General features: G+C 37.0%; 2 protein-coding genes across 4 annotated transcripts; one reads left to right on the top strand and one right to left on the bottom strand.

Annotated features, from left to right (window-relative positions):
• The first annotated feature begins 9,509 nt into the window (after nucleotides 1–9,509).
• ND-ACP (NADH dehydrogenase (ubiquinone) acyl carrier protein) lies at nucleotides 9,510–12,470 on the top strand. 2 transcript variants are annotated; one of them, XM_022071777.2, is made up of 4 exons: nucleotides 9,510–9,735; nucleotides 10,544–10,666; nucleotides 11,747–11,834; nucleotides 11,914–12,470. In XM_022071777.2, the coding sequence occupies exons 1-4, from the start codon at nucleotides 9,574–9,576 to the stop codon at nucleotides 12,003–12,005; spliced, it is 465 nt and encodes a 154-aa protein (XP_021927469.2). In that variant the 5' UTR covers nucleotides 9,510–9,573; the 3' UTR covers nucleotides 12,006–12,470. The 2 variants fall into 2 exon arrangements, with proteins under 2 accessions (XP_021927469.2, XP_021927470.2); XM_022071778.2 differs by lacking the exon at nucleotides 10,544–10,666 and adding an exon at nucleotides 10,719–10,832 and having other exon boundaries at nucleotides 9,511–9,735.
• A 950-nt stretch (nucleotides 12,471–13,420) lies between these two features.
• Ccz1 (vacuolar fusion protein CCZ1) lies at nucleotides 13,421–18,777 on the bottom strand. 2 transcript variants are annotated; one of them, XM_022071790.2, is made up of 10 exons: nucleotides 18,562–18,777; nucleotides 17,590–17,687; nucleotides 16,816–16,909; nucleotides 16,289–16,501; nucleotides 15,910–16,085; nucleotides 15,637–15,780; nucleotides 15,172–15,320; nucleotides 14,765–15,041; nucleotides 14,138–14,265; nucleotides 13,421–13,673 (listed from the first exon to the last, which is right to left on the bottom strand). In XM_022071790.2, the coding sequence occupies exons 1-10, from the start codon at nucleotides 18,634–18,636 to the stop codon at nucleotides 13,618–13,620; spliced, it is 1,410 nt and encodes a 469-aa protein (XP_021927482.1). In that variant the 5' UTR covers nucleotides 18,637–18,777; the 3' UTR covers nucleotides 13,421–13,617. The 2 variants fall into 2 exon arrangements, with proteins under 2 accessions (XP_021927482.1, XP_021927483.1); XM_022071791.2 differs by having other exon boundaries at nucleotides 16,822–16,909.
• Nucleotides 18,778–18,816: the final 39 nt, after the last annotated feature.

The raw sequence follows: 18,816 nt of genomic DNA, 5'->3' as shown, positions 1-18,816 counted from the left end.
GGATGAAAGAATTATGAACTCAAATTCCCTTAATCTATCACTTCTGAGCGTGAGTGAGACACGCCTGCAACAAAGAAAAACAACTTGGATGTTGTATATTTTAATGTTTATAAGACAAGAAAACTATATAGTGACCCTTAAACTGTTATCACTACTTGCAATTTTGAACAGGACGGTGTGTGGCTTTTGGAGAGTAAACAAATGAGTAATAATCAAGGAGGATAAAGAAAGAAAGAGATAAATAAGGAGAGAGAAACATAAGTTAATAAATTTGTAACAAGCTATTTCATCTCTTTTATACAGGGCAACTAAGTACTACTACGAAAAAGTTGACAATTGGGGCATACGGTCACAGTACGTGACTTTCTTTGTCAACACTTGCTAGGTGGTCGTTCCCACGCATCAGACCATCGTTTCCATATCAACGGCAAATCGAGACCACGTGACCTTGCTGTTGCAACCTGTTCATTGCTGATTTCTCAGCTTTAAAAAAAATATCAATTCGCCTGCACTGTATTCAAGTAGGACAGAGCTCTAGAAAGCAGCGTTACCTAATAAACACCCTCAGATACATAAATAAATCCGCCATGTTAGTTGAGGCACAAGTGCTAAAGTTGCTGACAGGTGCTGACATCTATCGGAGCAACTGATATCACGGTGCATATTAACACGGCGCAACGACCAATCACGAGCAGAGTCGTTGCATCATTCGGTGAGAGTGGAATTGCGCGCCTGTGTTTGTGCTAGCCAGGTACAGTACGTGTTTGTGTACATTGACTAGGTAACTTACAAGTTTGATTTCATATTTTTTTCTTTAAATTAGATGCGATAGAAAGTGTTACATTAATTATAATTTTGACTTAACTTATATACCAGGCTAGAAATTGTATGCTTAGCTAATGTTTACGATATTCGTTAATACGGAGGGCCACTTTCAAAGTTCTTGGGCATTTTGGCGCCTGTTTATAACGAGGGTTTTTATATGGCCCATTAAAAATATTGAAACTTATTAATTTATTTCTAATTATAACTAAGTATTCATTATGACATAATATTTTCTTATTTTGTAGTTTTAATTTAGGAATTATGTATTTACTATTTACTGTATTCATTCATGTGGAGGAGTTCTTGCAAAATTCCCAGGGGTTTTGGCGCCATTTTATTACGGTTTTATATTATTGCTGCAACATAAATATTAAAACTTATTAATTTATTTGTAATTATAACTAAGTATGCATTATGGTATATTTTATTATTTTGTAGTGTTAATTTAGGAATTATGTATTTATTATAGTCATTCATGTGGAGGAGCTCTTGCAAAATTCCCAGGGGTTTTGGCGCCAATTTATGACGGCTTTATATTATGGCTGCAACATAAATATTAAAACTTATTAATTTATTTGTAATTATAACTAAGTATCCATTATGACATTATAATATTTTATTATTTTGTAGTTTTAATTTATGAAATTTATAATTACTATTTACTGTATTCAATGATGTGGAGAATGTCTTGCAAAGTTCTTAGGCATTTTGGCACCTTTTTACAACTAGAACAAATATGATATACACTAGATGTTGAAAATTAACAACTTATTCAGAAGTTTACAGGAATTTGTTTGTCAAATTTTGAACTCATACAAAATGTGTTGCTTACCGCAGAATACATATAGGCTATATAAATTAACATGAAATATTCATAGCACCCGCTCGTAGCTATCTTGGATTTCGAAATAGGCTATGTGGAGGTAATTAAATAATTAGTATGAAAATAAATATTGTAGTGGTTCTTTTTTATTGTTAAATACGTAATAATTGCATTTAAATCTATTAGCTTCAGGGCTCCTATCAGATCAATATATTAGTTGTAGTTAATATGAAAGCTGCTGTTGCGTAAAATGTTGCTAGTACTGCAAAAGACAGTATTCATGTTATTTTCTATTTCAAAAATAGGTACCTGGCAGTGTCATATGAAACATGTTTGAGGGGAAAAGTCATCTCTCATTTGCCCTACTTGGAATGCATATTTTATTGACATATGATTTTGTTAATGCCAATAAGTCTTAAAAATGAGTTATAGTAGGCTCTATATGCAGGATTTCCACACAGTTCAGACTTTATTCCTCGTTATAAGTTTGTTACATCCTAACTGGGTTAAATCATTAATAGTTCAATGTTTTCCTGCTGTTTATCAATAGGCCTACTTGTTTATTTCTGATGGTTTCCTTCCCGTAATTAGAACCGAACTAATCTGATCTCGACCCTAAACTTATGCATTTGATACAACGTTCTTAAACGCCCTGCCGTAAAATAATTAGTGAGGTCGAATGGTGCAACGAATTGAAAGTTTTGACAGGTCTTTAACAGAGTTGGCAGAGTTTGCTGAGAGTAGTTGGGACAGATTGTGTCCAGGCTCCTTCATGACGTCACAGTATGACAGATGGACAGACACGATAAGAAAGAAGGAAAGAATGCCTGATTCTTTTTAGGTGCAGTTTACATCGAATATTGTTTTGGCAGTAAACAAAATTAGGTTCATGATTAAATTAAGAGTAGAATACATTCGAGAATTCTGTTCAAAAACTGTCATCATCTCGTCTTCTATCCAAAATACCAAAGGTTAGGATGTGTAGAACAATAATTTAGCCTGCTGTCTTGTATAGTTGTGAAACATGGTCTCTTACCTTGAAGGAAGAACGTATATTACAAGCGTTTGAAAACAGTGAACTCAGGAGGATATTTGAACCTAGGAAGGGTAAAATAAAGTGGGGAATTTGGAATATTTCACAAAGAGGGTCCGTGTGAATTGTACGTGTCACCGAACATAGTGAGGATAGTGAAATCTAGGAGGCTCCGATGGGCTGGACATATAGTACGCATGGGGAGAAGACAAGGTGTGCATACAGGATTTGGGTAGGGCATCCTTCTGTAAAACTACCACTGGTTAGACAAAGAATGAGATGGAAGGTTAACATCAAGATGGAAAATGGATGAAGTTGGCTCAGGGTCGTGGCCGGAGGCAGGCTTTGGTGTTGTCGGTGATGGACCCCCGGGTTCTGCTACCAGGGAGTAAGTACGTAAGTTAGCTAGTTAGTTAGTTAGTTAGAAGTGCACAGTAGACGTGAACAGAATCGTGAATTTGAGCCAGTCGATAAAAACTACGATTTTACGGAACTCAGACGTTCTGGTTGGGAAACCACAACTTTAGATGCAGATATTGTTTCTTCATTCGTGCCTTCAGGCTATAATATTCACAGTGTGAACGGAAAATACATTTATTAGGAATTTACGATTATAGGCTCTAAGGAATTTCGAATTAAATATTGTCTTTAATATGAAACTAACTTAATAATACACGATTTAAAACCATTTGAAATTTCTTAAGACTTTAAATTATACCCAAGTATTACCACCATTACGATACATGTTAATTTTAAATTGTTAAAAAAATCATTGAATCTACGTATTTAATGGTTTAAGATGGCGTTTGTTTAAGACATTTTGACAATAACAATGACGTCACGTAGGCGTAGCCCTTTATTAAACAGACGTCAGAGTTTGATACAAAAGTTATTTTATGCCAATTTCCACATATGAACCGTGCAAATCACCATTCTTTCTGCATGACTAACTATAACCTAACATAACATCTTCATTCTCTCTCTGTCTGTAGTTTTCCATCTGTAGTTATGCATGGCCGGCAAGCACTAACATTGATTTGTACGTTCATATGTGAGCCACTTGCATTTTCTGGTTGTTTGGATTTACAGAAAAGTGTAATTCCCCCTTTTTAAAATGTCTCAATAAAAACCACAATTTGCACAGGGTATACTAATTTATATTAATTTCCTCAGCTGACACAGAAATTGAATTTTGAAGAAAAGTCTTCCAGTTAAGCCCATACCTATGTCACGTTTCTCAAACCGTGGTCCGCGGTTCGATAATGGTTCACGGAAATTAACAGCTTTTAAATTTTACATGTCACGACATTTTTAAAATTTCGTAATTATAATTTATAGACTGTTATTACTAATGATTAATTATTAGGTCTTTTACAATACGACGATTTCTGTTTAATGTGATTCTATGCACTGACGCACCGGATGTTAAATGGATAGAGCTGGCTCAGGATCGTGGCCGGTTGCGGGCTTTGGTGTTGTCGGTGTTGGACCTGCGGGTTCTGCCATCAGGGTGTTAGTTAGTCAGTTGTAACAGTACGATGCCATTAAACTATTTGGTGTTCGTAAATAGGGATACTATTTCGTATTTGAAAAGTGTCTACAACTATTTTCGTGTAAACTTTCTGTGCAGGAAATGTCACTAATAGATCATCCATATTTGACCGTCGTAGGCTATTCCAGGCCACGCGTGAAAGTCGCGCATTGAGACTTTAGTTTAATGTTTTAATTTCTGCCTGAAACGCCTTCAGACTTGGTTCATAGGCTATGTTTTTATGAAAATGAACGTAAGATTTCATTTAGGCCTAATATTTCAATCGATATTCGTGATCGGCTTAGGGCCGCTAATAGATCCGTTGAAAGGGTTACAAAGTTCAAATATTTGGCAACAACAACAAATAAAAATGACACTCATGAGGAAGTTGGGAGGAGATTAAATTCTGGAAATGCTTGCTACTTCTCAGTTCAAAATATTTTGTCTTCCCGACTGATTTCTAAGAACCTGAAGATTAAAGTATACAAACGATAATTCTGCCTGTTATTTTATATGGGTGCGAAACATGGTCTCTCACTCTGAGGGAGGAACACTGATTGCAGGTGTTTAAGGAGGATATTTGGGCCTAGGTGAGAAGACGATGGGGCATGGAGAAAACTGCATAATGATGAACCTCCCCCAGTATTGTCAGGGTGAGTAAATCGAGAAGAATGAGATGGGCGGGGCATGTAGCGCGCATGGATGGGACAAGAGGTGTGCACCGGGTGTTGGTTGGGAAGCCTGAGGGGAAGAGACCTCTGGGGAGACCTAGACGTAGATGGGAGGATAATGTCCGGCGGGATCTATGGGAGATAGGAGTTGAAGGAAACTGGATTTTGTTGGCCCAGGACAGGGTCCGGTGGAGGGCTTTGGTTAATTCGGTGATGAACCTTCGGGCTCGGTAAGTCATCTAGTTAGTTAGTTAGTTAGTCGTGATCGACTTAAGTACTTAAGGGAGTAAGTAGTTTCATGCTTCTGAATGCTGTTAGGTGTGACGGACAGACTGACAAAACTTCCTTATAGACGAGTCTTGTTGTGATGACGTTTATTATGGTTTTCTTCAGTACGAATCACAAATATGAAATTTCGTCAGATGTTAATACGATTTACAGTCTCCCTATAAGACGCTCTGTTGTTCAGGGTTATCTTAAAGTTTCATCATGAAGCATTAGTTCACATGTTCACCGTGGGAGGCGTTCTCCACCCGCAGTTTCTCTCAGTCCGACCAGGTGCAAGACAAATACTTCGTATTTCGTCTTCACATTTCATTCGTCGTTAAATAACCTAGACAGTTCATAAGAAACAATGACGTAAGAGTCTTCCTTCAATTTTATATAGGATTATCTTTCCTTTATCCTAAAATAATTTAACTCAGTTCACGTTTTCGCAACTTATTTTTTCTAACTTTCATTCAGATATTATCATACAGTCAGTGTTTCCAAATCCGAAGTAATCTGTCAACTAGAAGTTAGTAAAAAGTCCATAGGAAATAGTTTCCCTAATCATAAACTGTCATGGCCTTCTTGATTCAACCACAGTAACAGAAAAAATAGGTCTACGAACAAGGAGAACATTTTAAAATTGGCGAAGGCTTGTTAATATCCAAGTACTAATATTTTATGCTATAAGTCGTCTGATAGTACTGCGAGGACAGAATGTTTCAAGTTACTTCAAAGTATAAATGTAGGTCTTTGGCAATAAATACGTAGGCCTTAATCGTATCATTTTCAGTTTTTAGCCTACGTGATGGAGTATGTGGTTAAGCCTATTAAAACACGATTAGCGCCATCTTCTTAACTTCGTCTCTGCTGTCAGAATAAAATTTCTAAAACCATTTTCCATCACATTCAACATGCCTAGCCTATCCTAGAAAAGTGAGCATCCCATCGCACTAGAGCGCCGATGTTAGGATACATGCACTAGAGTGCAATTGTTGGACTGCGGGCACTAGAGTGCCGATTAAATTCTATGCACTAGAGTGCAATTGTTGGACTGCGGGCACTAGAGTGCCGATTACTTATCTATGCACTAGAGTGCAATTGTTGGACTGCGGGCACTAGAGTGCCGATTACTTATCTATGCACTAGAGTGCAATTGTTGGACTGCGGGCACTAGAGTGCCGATTACTTACCTATGCACTAGAGTGCAATTGTTGGACTGCGGGCACTAGAGTGCCATTGTTTGGATGAGTTCAGTACAGTGAAGTAATGAATAATTCGTCTTCGAGTGCTCGCCGACAAAGTGTTGTGCCGTGATTTTCGCGTGTGCGCATTGTTGCAACGACTCTCTGAGTACTTGTGAGTCAGTGTTGTGTCAGTGCCTTGGATTTCGTCAACGGCTGCAGCAGACTTCGAACCATGGACCAAGGCGGACGGAGCAACGCGCAAAGAGTAAAGTTAAGAAGACATAAACCAGTGTCGGCCGAACCCCTAGTGGTTGAGGACCCATCCGCTGGAGGATGGGCTGGGTGCTCGCGGCAAATCTTGTACGCCATAGCATAGGCACGGTCTTATCATAGCAGCCAGGCCCCAGGTTGCCAACGATAACCACGTCGGTCCGTGCCAGGCAACTTGTATTTGACGCGGCGCCCGCAACGACCAAGGGCATGTTAGGTTAAGGTCAAGTTGGCAACCCTGTGTACTTTATACTTTTTTTTTATAGTTTGTAAGTGTCCTCCCTGCCCTCCCCGATAGGTGCCCATGTTAGGTCGCGTGAACTTAGCTTTTGTGTCCATGGCGTAATGGACGTTCACTTAGGAGGGTATTTCTGTGTGTGTGTGTTTTTTTTATCACAGGGTGGTCAACTTGACAGGTTCAGTCGGCACGACCAATGAAATCAATGCGAAAAGGACACGAGAGAAAAAAGTACTTTTTCAACCTCTGTCTATGAATAACTCGCATTGTTGGGACAAAGATTCAGTAACGTATAAAATATAAATTTTGGTTGTATCAGTCTTTCGCTTCATTGTTGAAAGATCTGTCTGAATCTATAAGTGTATCAGGAATTTTATTGAATGAGATGTTATTTGTCTGTGTGTATCATGCTTTGGTTTCAGGTTATAAAGTGAGCTCAACATTTAACATTTGAGAAACACGTCGAATGTTGTTATACTGATTAATGGAAAATAAAAATTTAATTGAGTCTTACAAAATCTTAATAATCGATCAGCGTCATTTACGTTCAACGTGACAGTAAAAATTGTCGAATTACCGTAGCTGTTTCGATTTTACGTGAATAATAAAAAAAACATGTCGACGTAATAATACGTCTTTATTTGAAGGCGTTAATTCGAGGTTGGATTGTAGCCAGTCGACGTTGACACTGGATTCATTAAAATAACGAGCTGTTTCCATGGGACGGCATTGATTGAGCCAGGTTTTAGATGTTTTAATTTCGAATTCGGTGGAGTGTCTTTTCATTACGACAAACTTGAGTTATATTTTCGATGAAACAAACCATCGACGTTCGTCCGGAAATAGGGACAAGCTCTGTCGTTTGGCCACAAACATAGAAAAATTTTACCTGAGGATGCAGACAAATTTCAGTCTCCGAAACGTCGTATTTTTAACAATAAATCAAGACGATGGATAACTTTCAGAAAGCTCGTTTTAATAACAATGCCGTCGAGTTTAGGTTACGTCGATTTTTCGACTTGCGAGAAATATCCGGAATTTGATCGAATACGAGAATTTTGATTTCGTTATCCGTCTGTGTTTTTATTCTTCGTGTCAGATGGCGTATAATTGCGATATTATAGATTTCATTGAGTTGTTCCTGTTTATATGGACAACTGCAATGAGCAAATAGTGCTTCCAGTTATACGCAATCAATGACAAGCGATTTTAAAACATACAGCGTATGTCAATTCTGCGGAAAATAGCAAGAAGTCTTCAGGAATGCCAACAATACAGGTAAGTTCTATGCGTTCATGTTGATAATTCACGTTTGTTTGTCGCTGTTTTTATAGAAGACGTTTCGTTTGTTTTATTTGTTTCAGGTCCCGCTCACATCCTGTGCCTCAGCGTGGCGAGCGGGTGAAACAAAGAACGGTGCACACCCGAAATTGCAGCCATTGTTAAACGGCAAAACTCTTAACTTTAGTTAAGCCGATTTATTTGTTAAAATGTATATGATTATAATTCCTTTTATAGATATTTTAATTGGCTGTTTCGTGTAGGTAGCATAGCATTTCATAACAATACGTTGCTGTCTCTTTAGCAACTCCATGTTCGTCTGCCCATCAGTTTAAATACGTAAAATAATTCTAATCGATTAGCTTATTTATTTGTATCCCTTACAAAAACCTTTTGTATCAAATTTAATTTCAGATCACATTCAGGGTGCTTAAATACCAGTTTATCTGAACGCAAATGCTCGTACATTTGTGTAAATATTAGACCGAAAAGTGTGTCAACATAATATTAAAAGCGTACGTCTTTTGTCTGATGCCCTCGTATGCGCAATATATGGTAGAATGACCATCGTCAGTATCAGGGTACTGTTACTTGCAGACGGACATGATGTAGCTAATAGACGGTCTTCAAAATACACAAAACAATGGGTGTTTGTACAGTCGTAATAAAAATTGTTAGTGTACAGGAATGTGCAGATGGGAAATTTTGTTACGGCATCCAGAAATTTTTATTATTCAGAATCTAAGAATTCTGTGAGACACATATTACTGGAATTGTAGTCATACACTTTCTTTAAAATCAATGGTGTCTGATTACATTTGTTTGTGAAGAGTAAAGAAGTTTTGAATTCGCAGTTGTGGGAATGCATCGTTCTTTGGCCAAACAGGATAAGGTTAATGTAATCGTAAACTGAAATAATTGAAATAGCTTTGTTTTTCACTTTTATTACACAGGAAACTTCAATGTACTGTCGTTTTTGGTGTTTGCATTTGACATTGACTTATTTGATTCATTCTGAGGGCAATGTACTACAGAGAGTCATATTTCATGGAATTCCCACGTTATCCTCCCACCTACGTCAAGGTCGTACCTGTGGTCTCCACCCTTCAGGCCTACCAACCAACCGCCTATAAACACCCCCTACCCTGCCCCATGCGTGCTGCATGTCCACCCACCTTACTTCTTGGTGCAGCCAAAGCAGTAATATCCAAACTAGCTTTAATTAATTTCCTTGTCGTCATTCTGTAGTTAAATTCTCATTTAATTAAAATATTTTGAGTCTTGCATCTAACTAAGCTTATCCATTTTCTGTCCTTGTCTTCAGTCTTGGTTACCAATTTTGTCACACGATGTCTCGAGTGTACTGCTTCTGTTTTGTTTCATGTTTAGGAATTCTGGGATATGTCTAGTTGCAGAGGAATTATGGGATCTTTTGCTTCCTAAGAAAATGGCTGCAATAGCGAATTGTGTAAGGCATGCTCTTGTGAGAAATGCATGTCTTTTAAGGGTTATGTTACCACGAACTGCAGTTGTTGGTATTCAACAAAATCACATTCATACGAAGACATGGAACCAATTCTATGCACTTCACAAACCATCTTTGATTCAGGTACCTAGAATGTCGATTGTATTCAAATTGGTAATGTAATAGCTTTTTTATCATTACTTGACGCTGTCTAGTGCTTCACGTTGTGGTATCTTTGTTTTTCACATTTCTTGTTTGTATTCTCTTCATTGCGCTTAGCCTCATCCTTACTAAGCTGAGGGATTTGTAATAGATCAGCATGTCTGTTTGATAAATATGTTAACCTCTTTGGTTTATAGGTTTAGGATGCATTCTGGTTTTACAAAAAAATAAGTTGAATATGAAATTATATGTGAGTGCAGGAAAAGGCCGTCACTGTTACGGACTGATCTAATCGTTACACAGTGCACTTGAGTTGGTAGCAGAGAAGTTGCCAAACAAACATCAGTTTGTTGATGCTGTTTAAGGAAATTATCACTGTTTTTATAGTCTGATTATGTGTCTTGAAAGTAATGAATCACCTACTATCTTGCACACATATTAATGTTTTAAATGTGCAGAAATGTGTTAGAAGTAATCCAAAAACAATCTGAAGTGTGCTAGCAAACACAGATTGATAAAATTTGTTTCATTAAATGGTGACTTTCATCCTCTTTTGGCATTATTGTGTATTGTGTGGTTGGAAAGAAGTGAGTATAGTGAAGCTTCACGTATAAAATAGATGACAAGTTCACAAGTCGACTAAGCAGTGAAGACAATATAGAAAATAATAGTGACGCTACCATGCTGCATATTCACCATTATAGTTTCAGAATTCAAAATCAGATTGTTGTAAAAAAAAATCACAGTTCTTAGAGAAAGTGAGCTTGTTTTTTTCCCTTTCCCTTCACAGTGCCTGACCTGGCGGCAGGCAGGCCAAATTCGACACTTCGCCGAAGCAAAACCTTCAATGGATCAAATCCGTGATAGAGTCCTTAGCGTTTGCCGAGCATATGACAAGGTCACTGCTGATAAGGTATTCATTTTAAATATTTTCCTGAATTCTTTTGTCTGTGTTTTCTTTTCAGAGGGTGATTTCTCCAAAACGATTATACAGTTCAAAGGCTCCTCTCTCTCTCGATTTCATTCAAGGCAGAGTTCTGTTGGTTTTGAAACTTTACGATAAAGTTGATCCTAATAAGGTACAACATATTAGGTTTATAATTGTCAGTATTATTATTTAATTTACTTTTTGTTGTGTAGAAAAGAAAACTGCAGAAACTTTTACTTTTAGTGTTTACTTTCCTTTTATGAAAATATGTGTAAGTAGGTTATGAAATTGTTTCTGTCTGTACTTGAGGGTCAGATTTACAGAAACCTTAATTTGAAGATAAATTCTTATTTTAGCATCAGGAGGACATCTCAGGTTGTGGTTTTTTGGATTGCGACACTGATGATGGAGGCAGTATGTTTCTTTGAAATGTCAGTTACTATCTGCAGGACTATGTGTGTTACAACCCAAAATACTGCAATCTTCATACTTGTTGGTTTGAAGATCTCAGACCTCAAGCAAGAGGGACATTGTTACTGTTTGATATTATGAAATTTGCCAGTGAAACTTAGCTGTTTCCTGCTCTGTTCAGGTACAACTTTCTTTAGTAAATTTATCATTCAGATTAACAGTTGGTCTTTCTCAAGTGTTAGGAATGTTTTGTATATTTTTTATATTATGTTATTTACATTATGTGATTCAGACTTAGAAAATATTTTAGTTAAAAACGAAAAAAGAGGGTATGAACATAAGGGAAATTTTATGGTGTTAAGGAATTTTTTAAAGAAATGAGATTTACAGTCTTCCCATTGGACAGTTCCGTTTTTGTGGGTGTAATTATTTTGGAGGGAAGCATGATTATGATGACTGTTTTAGCTGAAAATGTACTTAAAGAAGGCTGACTGTACCTAACCTAAAAAAATTGTATCCTTACAGTTCATAATTTGGGTCTCAGATTAATTTGACCTGTAGGTCTGTGGGTTTATAACTGTGTAGAACACACAATTTTTTCATAGAATTTATAAACCTAGATATGTGTACATTTTCTGTTGTCTTGTTTTACAGCTCACAATAGAATCACATTTCATGAACGATTTAGGATTGGATTCACTAGATCATGTAGAAGTAATCATGGCCATGGAAGATGAATTTGGTATGTATATACAAATCATTTTTTTTTGGTAACAGATTTTTGAATAATTCTGCAAACTGAAAGCTGTTTTGTGTTTCAGGATTTGAGATTCCAGACACAGATGCCGAGAAGTTGGTTCGGCCTGCTGATATTGTCCGATATGTAGCTGACAAAGAGGATGTTTATGATTGAGCTGATTTGTGACAACAGTCCTTTGTAGAATGATTGAACATAGTTTTATTGCTTTGAAAACATCAGGCAGCGAGAATTTATACTTCATCTTTTGTTGAGTTCATGTTAGAATCAACGCAGACCTGTGGAATTATGCCCTTATGTCTTGATACCAAGAATCTTGGAAAGAATACATTTTCATTTTATTTATGTTTAATTATATTGTGTATTCCCAATTTCTGCATGTAGCACTCTTGTATTATAATTTCATATCAAACTGTTTGTTAAACAATAAAAAATACCACAAGTGCTGACGCTGTGAATTGTTCATGAATTACAAATAATGGTGTAAAACTATTTGTTAATGTTGATAATTATGGCATCTGTATCTCAGCTTGTGATAAAGTCTGCACAAGGGATTTGCAATAATAGAAGTGGTACTTCTGGTAAAGAAAATAAAAATAAAAATTTTAATACTGGCTTTCACTCAGGTGGCTCATTTTTTTGGCCCACTGGGCCGATCCATTATTTTAACAGCTGTGCTTCTCTATTATGACTTAGTCAGGATCTGTGCATATTTGAAGTGATCAGTTCTAGGCATCTTTGCTGTTCATAAATACTGTATCAGTTTGAAAAGTTGTTGAACTGAAGAAGTGTACCAGACTACATGTAGCGGCAACTCAAAAGACGGTTGTCTTCATACACGCTGCCTTGAGAACCTGAAATTTCAGTTAACGGTTCGCTGTTTCATTAGGCAGTAGACTGAAGAGCATTATTATCACTTATAAGCTTTGCAGGAAAGCTATTATCATGGAACATATCTGAGATAAGGGGTTTGTTTCCAGTGGTGCATACGGGCACTTTTGCGTTGTGCCGAGTCAACAGCCCCCCTCCAAATTTCAAATTAAATCTGGGTACTTAGGTTTCAATGGGTGATTCAGACATGTTGAAAGGATTATTCTAACGGTGTCGCGCTTCAGTAAGGGCATTATAGTTCGATTATACTAGTTAAAGTTATCTTTAACTGGCATAAAGCTAGTAAAATAATATATCTTTATGCAGGGGTGTGTTACCAATTTGACAACAAGGGCTCGGACCAGCTAGTTATATTATCTTATTTTCATTTTGGCGCTTGGCAGATGGACAGGATGTATCAAAATATGGCTGTACATGTATCAGTAGTTTGATACTGGCGTATGGCCTGAATAATCTATTATTTTCTGCACTAATAATGAAAGGGATCCGATAATTAGCCACAAATTAACGAGGGGCTTGTGCAAGCCCATCTGGTACTCCCCTGCTTTTAGGTACCAGAGCCAGCTTAAACTAAGCAGAATTTTCTTACAGATGCGCAGTAACACTTATGATCCTTTTGATGCCATGTTCAGGTTTCCCGTTAACACTTAAATATCTTTAATGTATTCTAATCTCATTGATGCAGTCTGTAAAATATTTATTTTTAAATAACACAACATATTTACATATTAAAATGGATGTATGCACGATAATTACAGAACTGTGATAGATCAATTGGAATGGATGATTTCACTGATAGTACATGGGAACTGACACAATTTAAAAGTGCCTCCTTATAACAAATTTCAAATTCATATTCCACTAACTTCACTCCACTTCAATCATGGAAAAATATGCTCTTAAGTTGACTGTCACTTAGCCTCTTCACTTCATCTGAAAAATAAATTATTAGTTAGATTAAAGCGTATTAAATCTTATTTACAATTCTGAACTAGGCCATTTTAATTAAGTCCCAAAATTGTTTGAAACTGAAAATACTGAACCTTGATGTTCACAGATATAATTTTTACCTACAATCAAGTATATTAAAATTTGTACAACATTAAAAGTTATTTATTTCTTAAAATATCCTGTTACATGGACTTAAATCTCTGGGGCATATGACACAAGAAACTCATTCAATGTGTATCCGGTATCTTCACGGTTTTCGTCATATATACACGAGAAAAATTGAGTTATTACCGTCCAAATGGACGGTAGAAAAGGGAAAGAACTCTGATAAATTACAACAGTGCCATGCACATTCACACTGAAAACTTCTCTATTTTTATCTAGGTTACTGGAATAGTCTTTCTCTACTACTGATACTACAAACTGACTTCCTTACATATTCTTACCATTTATTTCTATGAGGTTGGCATTTTTTTGATGGATGACAACGTAGAATTCTCGAAGATTTGACACTTTGCCCACGACCCAGTAATCGGTCATTGTCTTCAGTATTGTTTCTCCTGTTGTGGACATTCTGAAAAAAAATATTATGGTATTAATTGTATTCGTTTCAAATTTCGTATCCACTCTGTGTTCCTACCCACGTTAGGTAGCCCGTCATCACAGCATGGCACGTCCCCAGGCGGATGGAGAGAAAGCCTCCAGTTATGGAGCTTAGCTGCTAGTATATTGAATAATCTATCACGAATAGCTGATAAGGGGTGGTCCTCCAGCTTGGAGGTTGGGTGTAGGGCTAACAGAATTTCAGTGGGGAATCTTGGAAAACGACCTCTGGGCAGACCACACTGTCTTTGCGTGATCAGACCATCAAACACTATCCTTAGCTGGCAGAATCCAGTCCACACCCTCACTTAGTTCCCTTAAGATCTATTTTAATAATATCCCATTTACACTTAAGTCTCCGAAGTGGTATCATCTCTCCTGACATATATCATGACTTTGTTGCCTGAGGCAGACAAGGTGATGCACCTGAATAAGTGAAAGGATAAGCAAATCCAAAGTGCTAACCGTACCTTGCTTTATCAGCATTGATGTCTGCGAGTAATCGCAGGACTTCTGGAGTTACCGCCACATTGCCAGTTCTTCTGCTGTCGAGATGCACAGTACTTTTCTGAGCCAGATTGAGCTTATTGAAATAAACAAACTTTGGACTGGGATCGAGAGAATTTGCGTTAATACCGGCCGCCTGTCGACCGCACTGTTCTGCTACCTCCGAGACTAATGTTGTTAGTTGTGGCCCCAGGAAAATATCCAGTCGTTTGAAGAGGTCAAGATTCAAGTGTAGAGAGCCTGCAGCAATAAATAGTAATTTTTTAAGACAGTTGTAAATATTTCCAATAGAGGGACTTACGCTCTATAAATGTCATAAATTCTTAATTTAACTGTTCTCATCATCAAAAGAAAGATCAATTTTGCTCACCCTCAATAAACAAACACACCGTTGCACTAAGGGCTCTATATACAACTAAGTGATATATTTCTGGTGTCGCATCATTATTGACGTAAACCTTCGGAACTTTCCCGGTGCCCCCAGACGCATCTTGGAGGTTTGCAGGACCTGTAACAAATCTGGTGACATATTTATCATTAAGTATATCTGTATTTATAACAACAAGAGAAATGCACTTCTACGATAATGAGAAAAGAGCCCCCCCCCCAAAAAAAAATTGTGTGATATATTTCAAATATTCGCGTTGGTACATCTCTCTAGTCAGAACAATTTCAATTCAAATAATTGCACTGTCAATAGAATGAAAAAGAAATTTGATTTTCAGCAGGGGCAGTTAAATTTAATCTGATAAATATTCTGAACAAGTTAAAAAATGAACTTGTACATTAAAATACAAGTCTAAATACATTTACGTGCAGAGAAGTGATAACTGACCTGCCATAATGAGAGCTTAAAAACGGCGAAGAGGGGTGTCTCGGCATAGAGCCACCTTGCAGTTCTGTCTCGAGATGTGCGGGTAACAGACTCGTAACCAAGTACCTATATACGACCTGCATGTCTTCAGGTTCTAGACCACTCCTGGAAAAAGATAATTAATGACTGCTTTCGACTGATACGACAAGCAAGAAAAACAAAAGAAAACCCATGCAGATGGAATATTTTCTCATTTTTCACCACGAAAGTCATGTTAACAGGAAATGCACTTACCAAACTAACTGATCGTTGTATAGAAATGCCGTGTATTTCACTTGAGCAAACGTTGCTTCTATTAGGTTAACAAAGCACTGGACATGAAGAAAAGTCTGCTTATCAAGAGGAAGGAACTGGATTCCCTGAAATATGTCTAGGATATCTGAATGGTTCAGTTTCAGCGTAAGCAAGTACTGAAAAAAAAAAAATTTGAACAGAAATATTAGAATTTCTTTATTTTAATTCTATTGTAGTTTTTTCTTCTCGCTTTTTACTTTGCTAAGTTACTTTCTCTAATAAGAAACACTTCATTGTAGTTTAATAACCAATAACTGACAGAACAAAGCCAAGAACTGACTACTTAAATGTAAGAAAAGAAAAATTGTTTAATTCTCACCCTGGAGAAGAAATGGTCCAGCTTATGTTTAAGATGTATCACATCACCTCTGCTGTTACTAAGAATAGAAGTGAATGATCCTTTAAAAAGGCGGAACATCTGGTATGACTGTCGCAAGACAGCTAGGTAAACGTTATCTTGAACATCATCACTTTGATACTCAAAATATTCTGTTCCATCCTTAACTTTAGTCACAAATGGAATACCTACTGTCTGAAAATAAAGACATACAAGAGATTTCAGATTACGAAATGTTTTAAAATGTTTATATTCAGTCACGATTGTAAAATTTCCAAATCATGTGCAGCATTTCTGATGTTGGAAACACATCTTGATTCTGAAGAGAAAAAAATCTTGTTCATTATAACTCGGCTAATCTGCCACCAAGTTGACCCACAAGATTTCATAAATTAAAGTATTACCAAACACATAACGCTGCTAAAAGGTTCGATATCGACATTAATTAAGGCACAAATATATATAGAATTTACTTCAATAATTCAAAGAAACTGAAGATGTCTAATTACCATTACCATCCAGAAGCCTCCCTCCGCTTGATAATAAAGTTGCCTCGACTTCTGCGTATGCAGCGCCTCGCATAACTGGTCCGAGCTGAAGGTACTGAGACAGCATAAATCATAATATAAAGTTATCCCACGACTTACATAACTTTACTACAGCAATTTTATATCGAACAACTAACCATCACCACGATCTACATGTATCTGTAGTTCGTTTAACCGTGAAAAACCCCAGTCAGGAAAGCTGGGCTCCAGGCCAAGATTTAAATAGGGACCTCTGGAATATGAAGCAGGATTGTTAACCACCCGACCACGATATTCGGTGCGACTGATAATATCAGAAACACAAAAGAATGCTATCACTGAGATGGAAAAGAATGTAAGGAAACTAACAAGGAAAATGTACACTGCTTCTCACTATTTGAACACCAAAGATCAGCTACAGCTGCAGGACACGGATGATAAATTGAAGAGAAATGAAATTCAATTGCTGCATCCATCAGAACTTCTACTTGGCTGAAATTTAAGAGCTCTGAGATAACATCACAACACTTATTGATGACAACCCAGACCTTGAAAGAAGTTCCAAGGTACCAACGAAGTTGCACTACGTCTCCACTTGCTTTAACGCGTTCTATGAGACAGAACACGAAGAATGCAATTCCGGGTCACGTGATTTTACATGTGCTAAGAGATAAATATAGTCTGTTATATATAAAATATTTCTACAAATAAGTTCGGTGTCCGAATATATTAATACTACTGAATTATGGCACTTACTCTGTGAATTTGACAATTGCTTCACTGAGTCCAACATTTTTCATCTGCGTATCAAAATCAGTCTTTGGTGGGTAATAGAATAAAATCTTTTTATCCTCCTGAAAAGGATTAAATTAAGACAATTAGATGTGATGTCAAGATAAATTAACTCACCAGTGTTGCTTGCTGTTTCATTTTTATGTGTATATTTAACAGAAATATCTTATGGATACACAATGTCTGTCCAGCTACAGTGGACAATGATTGGGCTGAATGTTGAGGCATGGGGCAGAACATAATTAGAAGCAGCTGAAATGCTGAAGTATTCATTTATGTTAACACATGAACTATTTTTCTGCATTAATATTAGACTGCATTTAGGCACAGTGAGGTACTGATTATTAAATATATTTTATAAATATCTTTCTTGGGAGACAGCACCTTGTAGAAAACACCCACATTTACTTTAATTTTATGTTTAAATAAACATCTTTCACTGCATATAAGGTAAAATGTGGATCATTTATAATGGATTTTCCTGTGATAAGGTGTCTGCTGTGATCCAAGAAAAACTGCCGACTATTGAAAGCCAAACAAGACAGTACATTTGTGAGATAATGTGAACTACAGCACAGACAATCTGTGATAGTTTTTACACAAACTATTGCACATGACCTGCAAGTGAACAGAGTTTGAGAATAAATCCAGGCCGTGTAATACAAATGATGTATGTAAGATTTGAGGTTTTCACGGCGGGGAGTCCGAAGATGCCTATCTTCTGGGTTGTTGCGCAGTGTAGTCTGGCAAACCCTGATGATGGCGGCATCAAGGGCCTCCGAAACAACGGTAAACTTTAACCAGACTACACGACGCAACAACTCAGAGACAGCCATCTTCACAAATGACGGACATTTATTTTTATGCATTGGTACGTAAACAACGTGATCCATTTAAATGTTGGCATGGATTATACAAACCAGTTTTAACACCCACCTCTCCATCACTCTGACCGAACGCCGAGTTGTAAACATAAAAGTTTTGAAGATTTATCTCTGATTTTGATGTCATTATTCCATTTTTTTCATACACAACATTTATATTATCCTGCTATTGATAAACTACACGATATCATAAAACAACGCACAGTATTCGTAACAGCACGCTGGTGATTCGGAAAAATACATCTCAAATCAGCTGGTGATGGGAGCCATTGCTACAGCGTAACAAGGAGGTTTTAAACAGCAGAGT

Source organism: Zootermopsis nevadensis, unplaced genomic scaffold, assembly GCF_977971745.1.
Source record: "Zootermopsis nevadensis isolate Lab colony 2312 unplaced genomic scaffold, Znev_1.0 Znev_ptg000015l, whole genome shotgun sequence".
Lineage (NCBI taxonomy): Eukaryota > Metazoa > Arthropoda > Insecta > Blattodea > Termopsidae > Zootermopsis > Zootermopsis nevadensis.
The sequence above is the reverse complement of the archived record's forward strand: the minus strand, read 5'-3'. Positions and strand labels throughout refer to the sequence as shown.

Coding starts and splice junctions, on each gene's coding strand:
- ND-ACP (XM_022071777.2), top strand. CDS start 9,574: ATGGCTGCAATAGCGAATTGTGTAAGGCATGCTCTTGTGAGAAATGCA. Junction 9,736..10,543: donor ACAAACCATCTTTGATTCAG/GTACCTAGAATG, acceptor TTCCCTTCACAG/TGCCTGACCTGGCGGCAGGC. Junction 11,835..11,913: donor GGCCATGGAAGATGAATTTG/GTATGTATATAC, acceptor TTTGTGTTTCAG/GATTTGAGATTCCAGACACA.
- Ccz1 (XM_022071790.2), bottom strand. CDS start 18,636: ATGACATCAAAATCAGAGATAAATCTTCAAAACTTTTATGTTTACAAC. Junction 17,688..18,561: donor TCGGTCAGAGTGATGGAGAG/GTGGGTGTTAAA, acceptor AATCCTTTTCAG/GAGGATAAAAAGATTTTATT. Junction 16,910..17,589: donor GCAATTGTCAAATTCACAGA/GTAAGTGCCATA, acceptor ATGCTGTCTCAG/TACCTTCAGCTCGGACCAGT.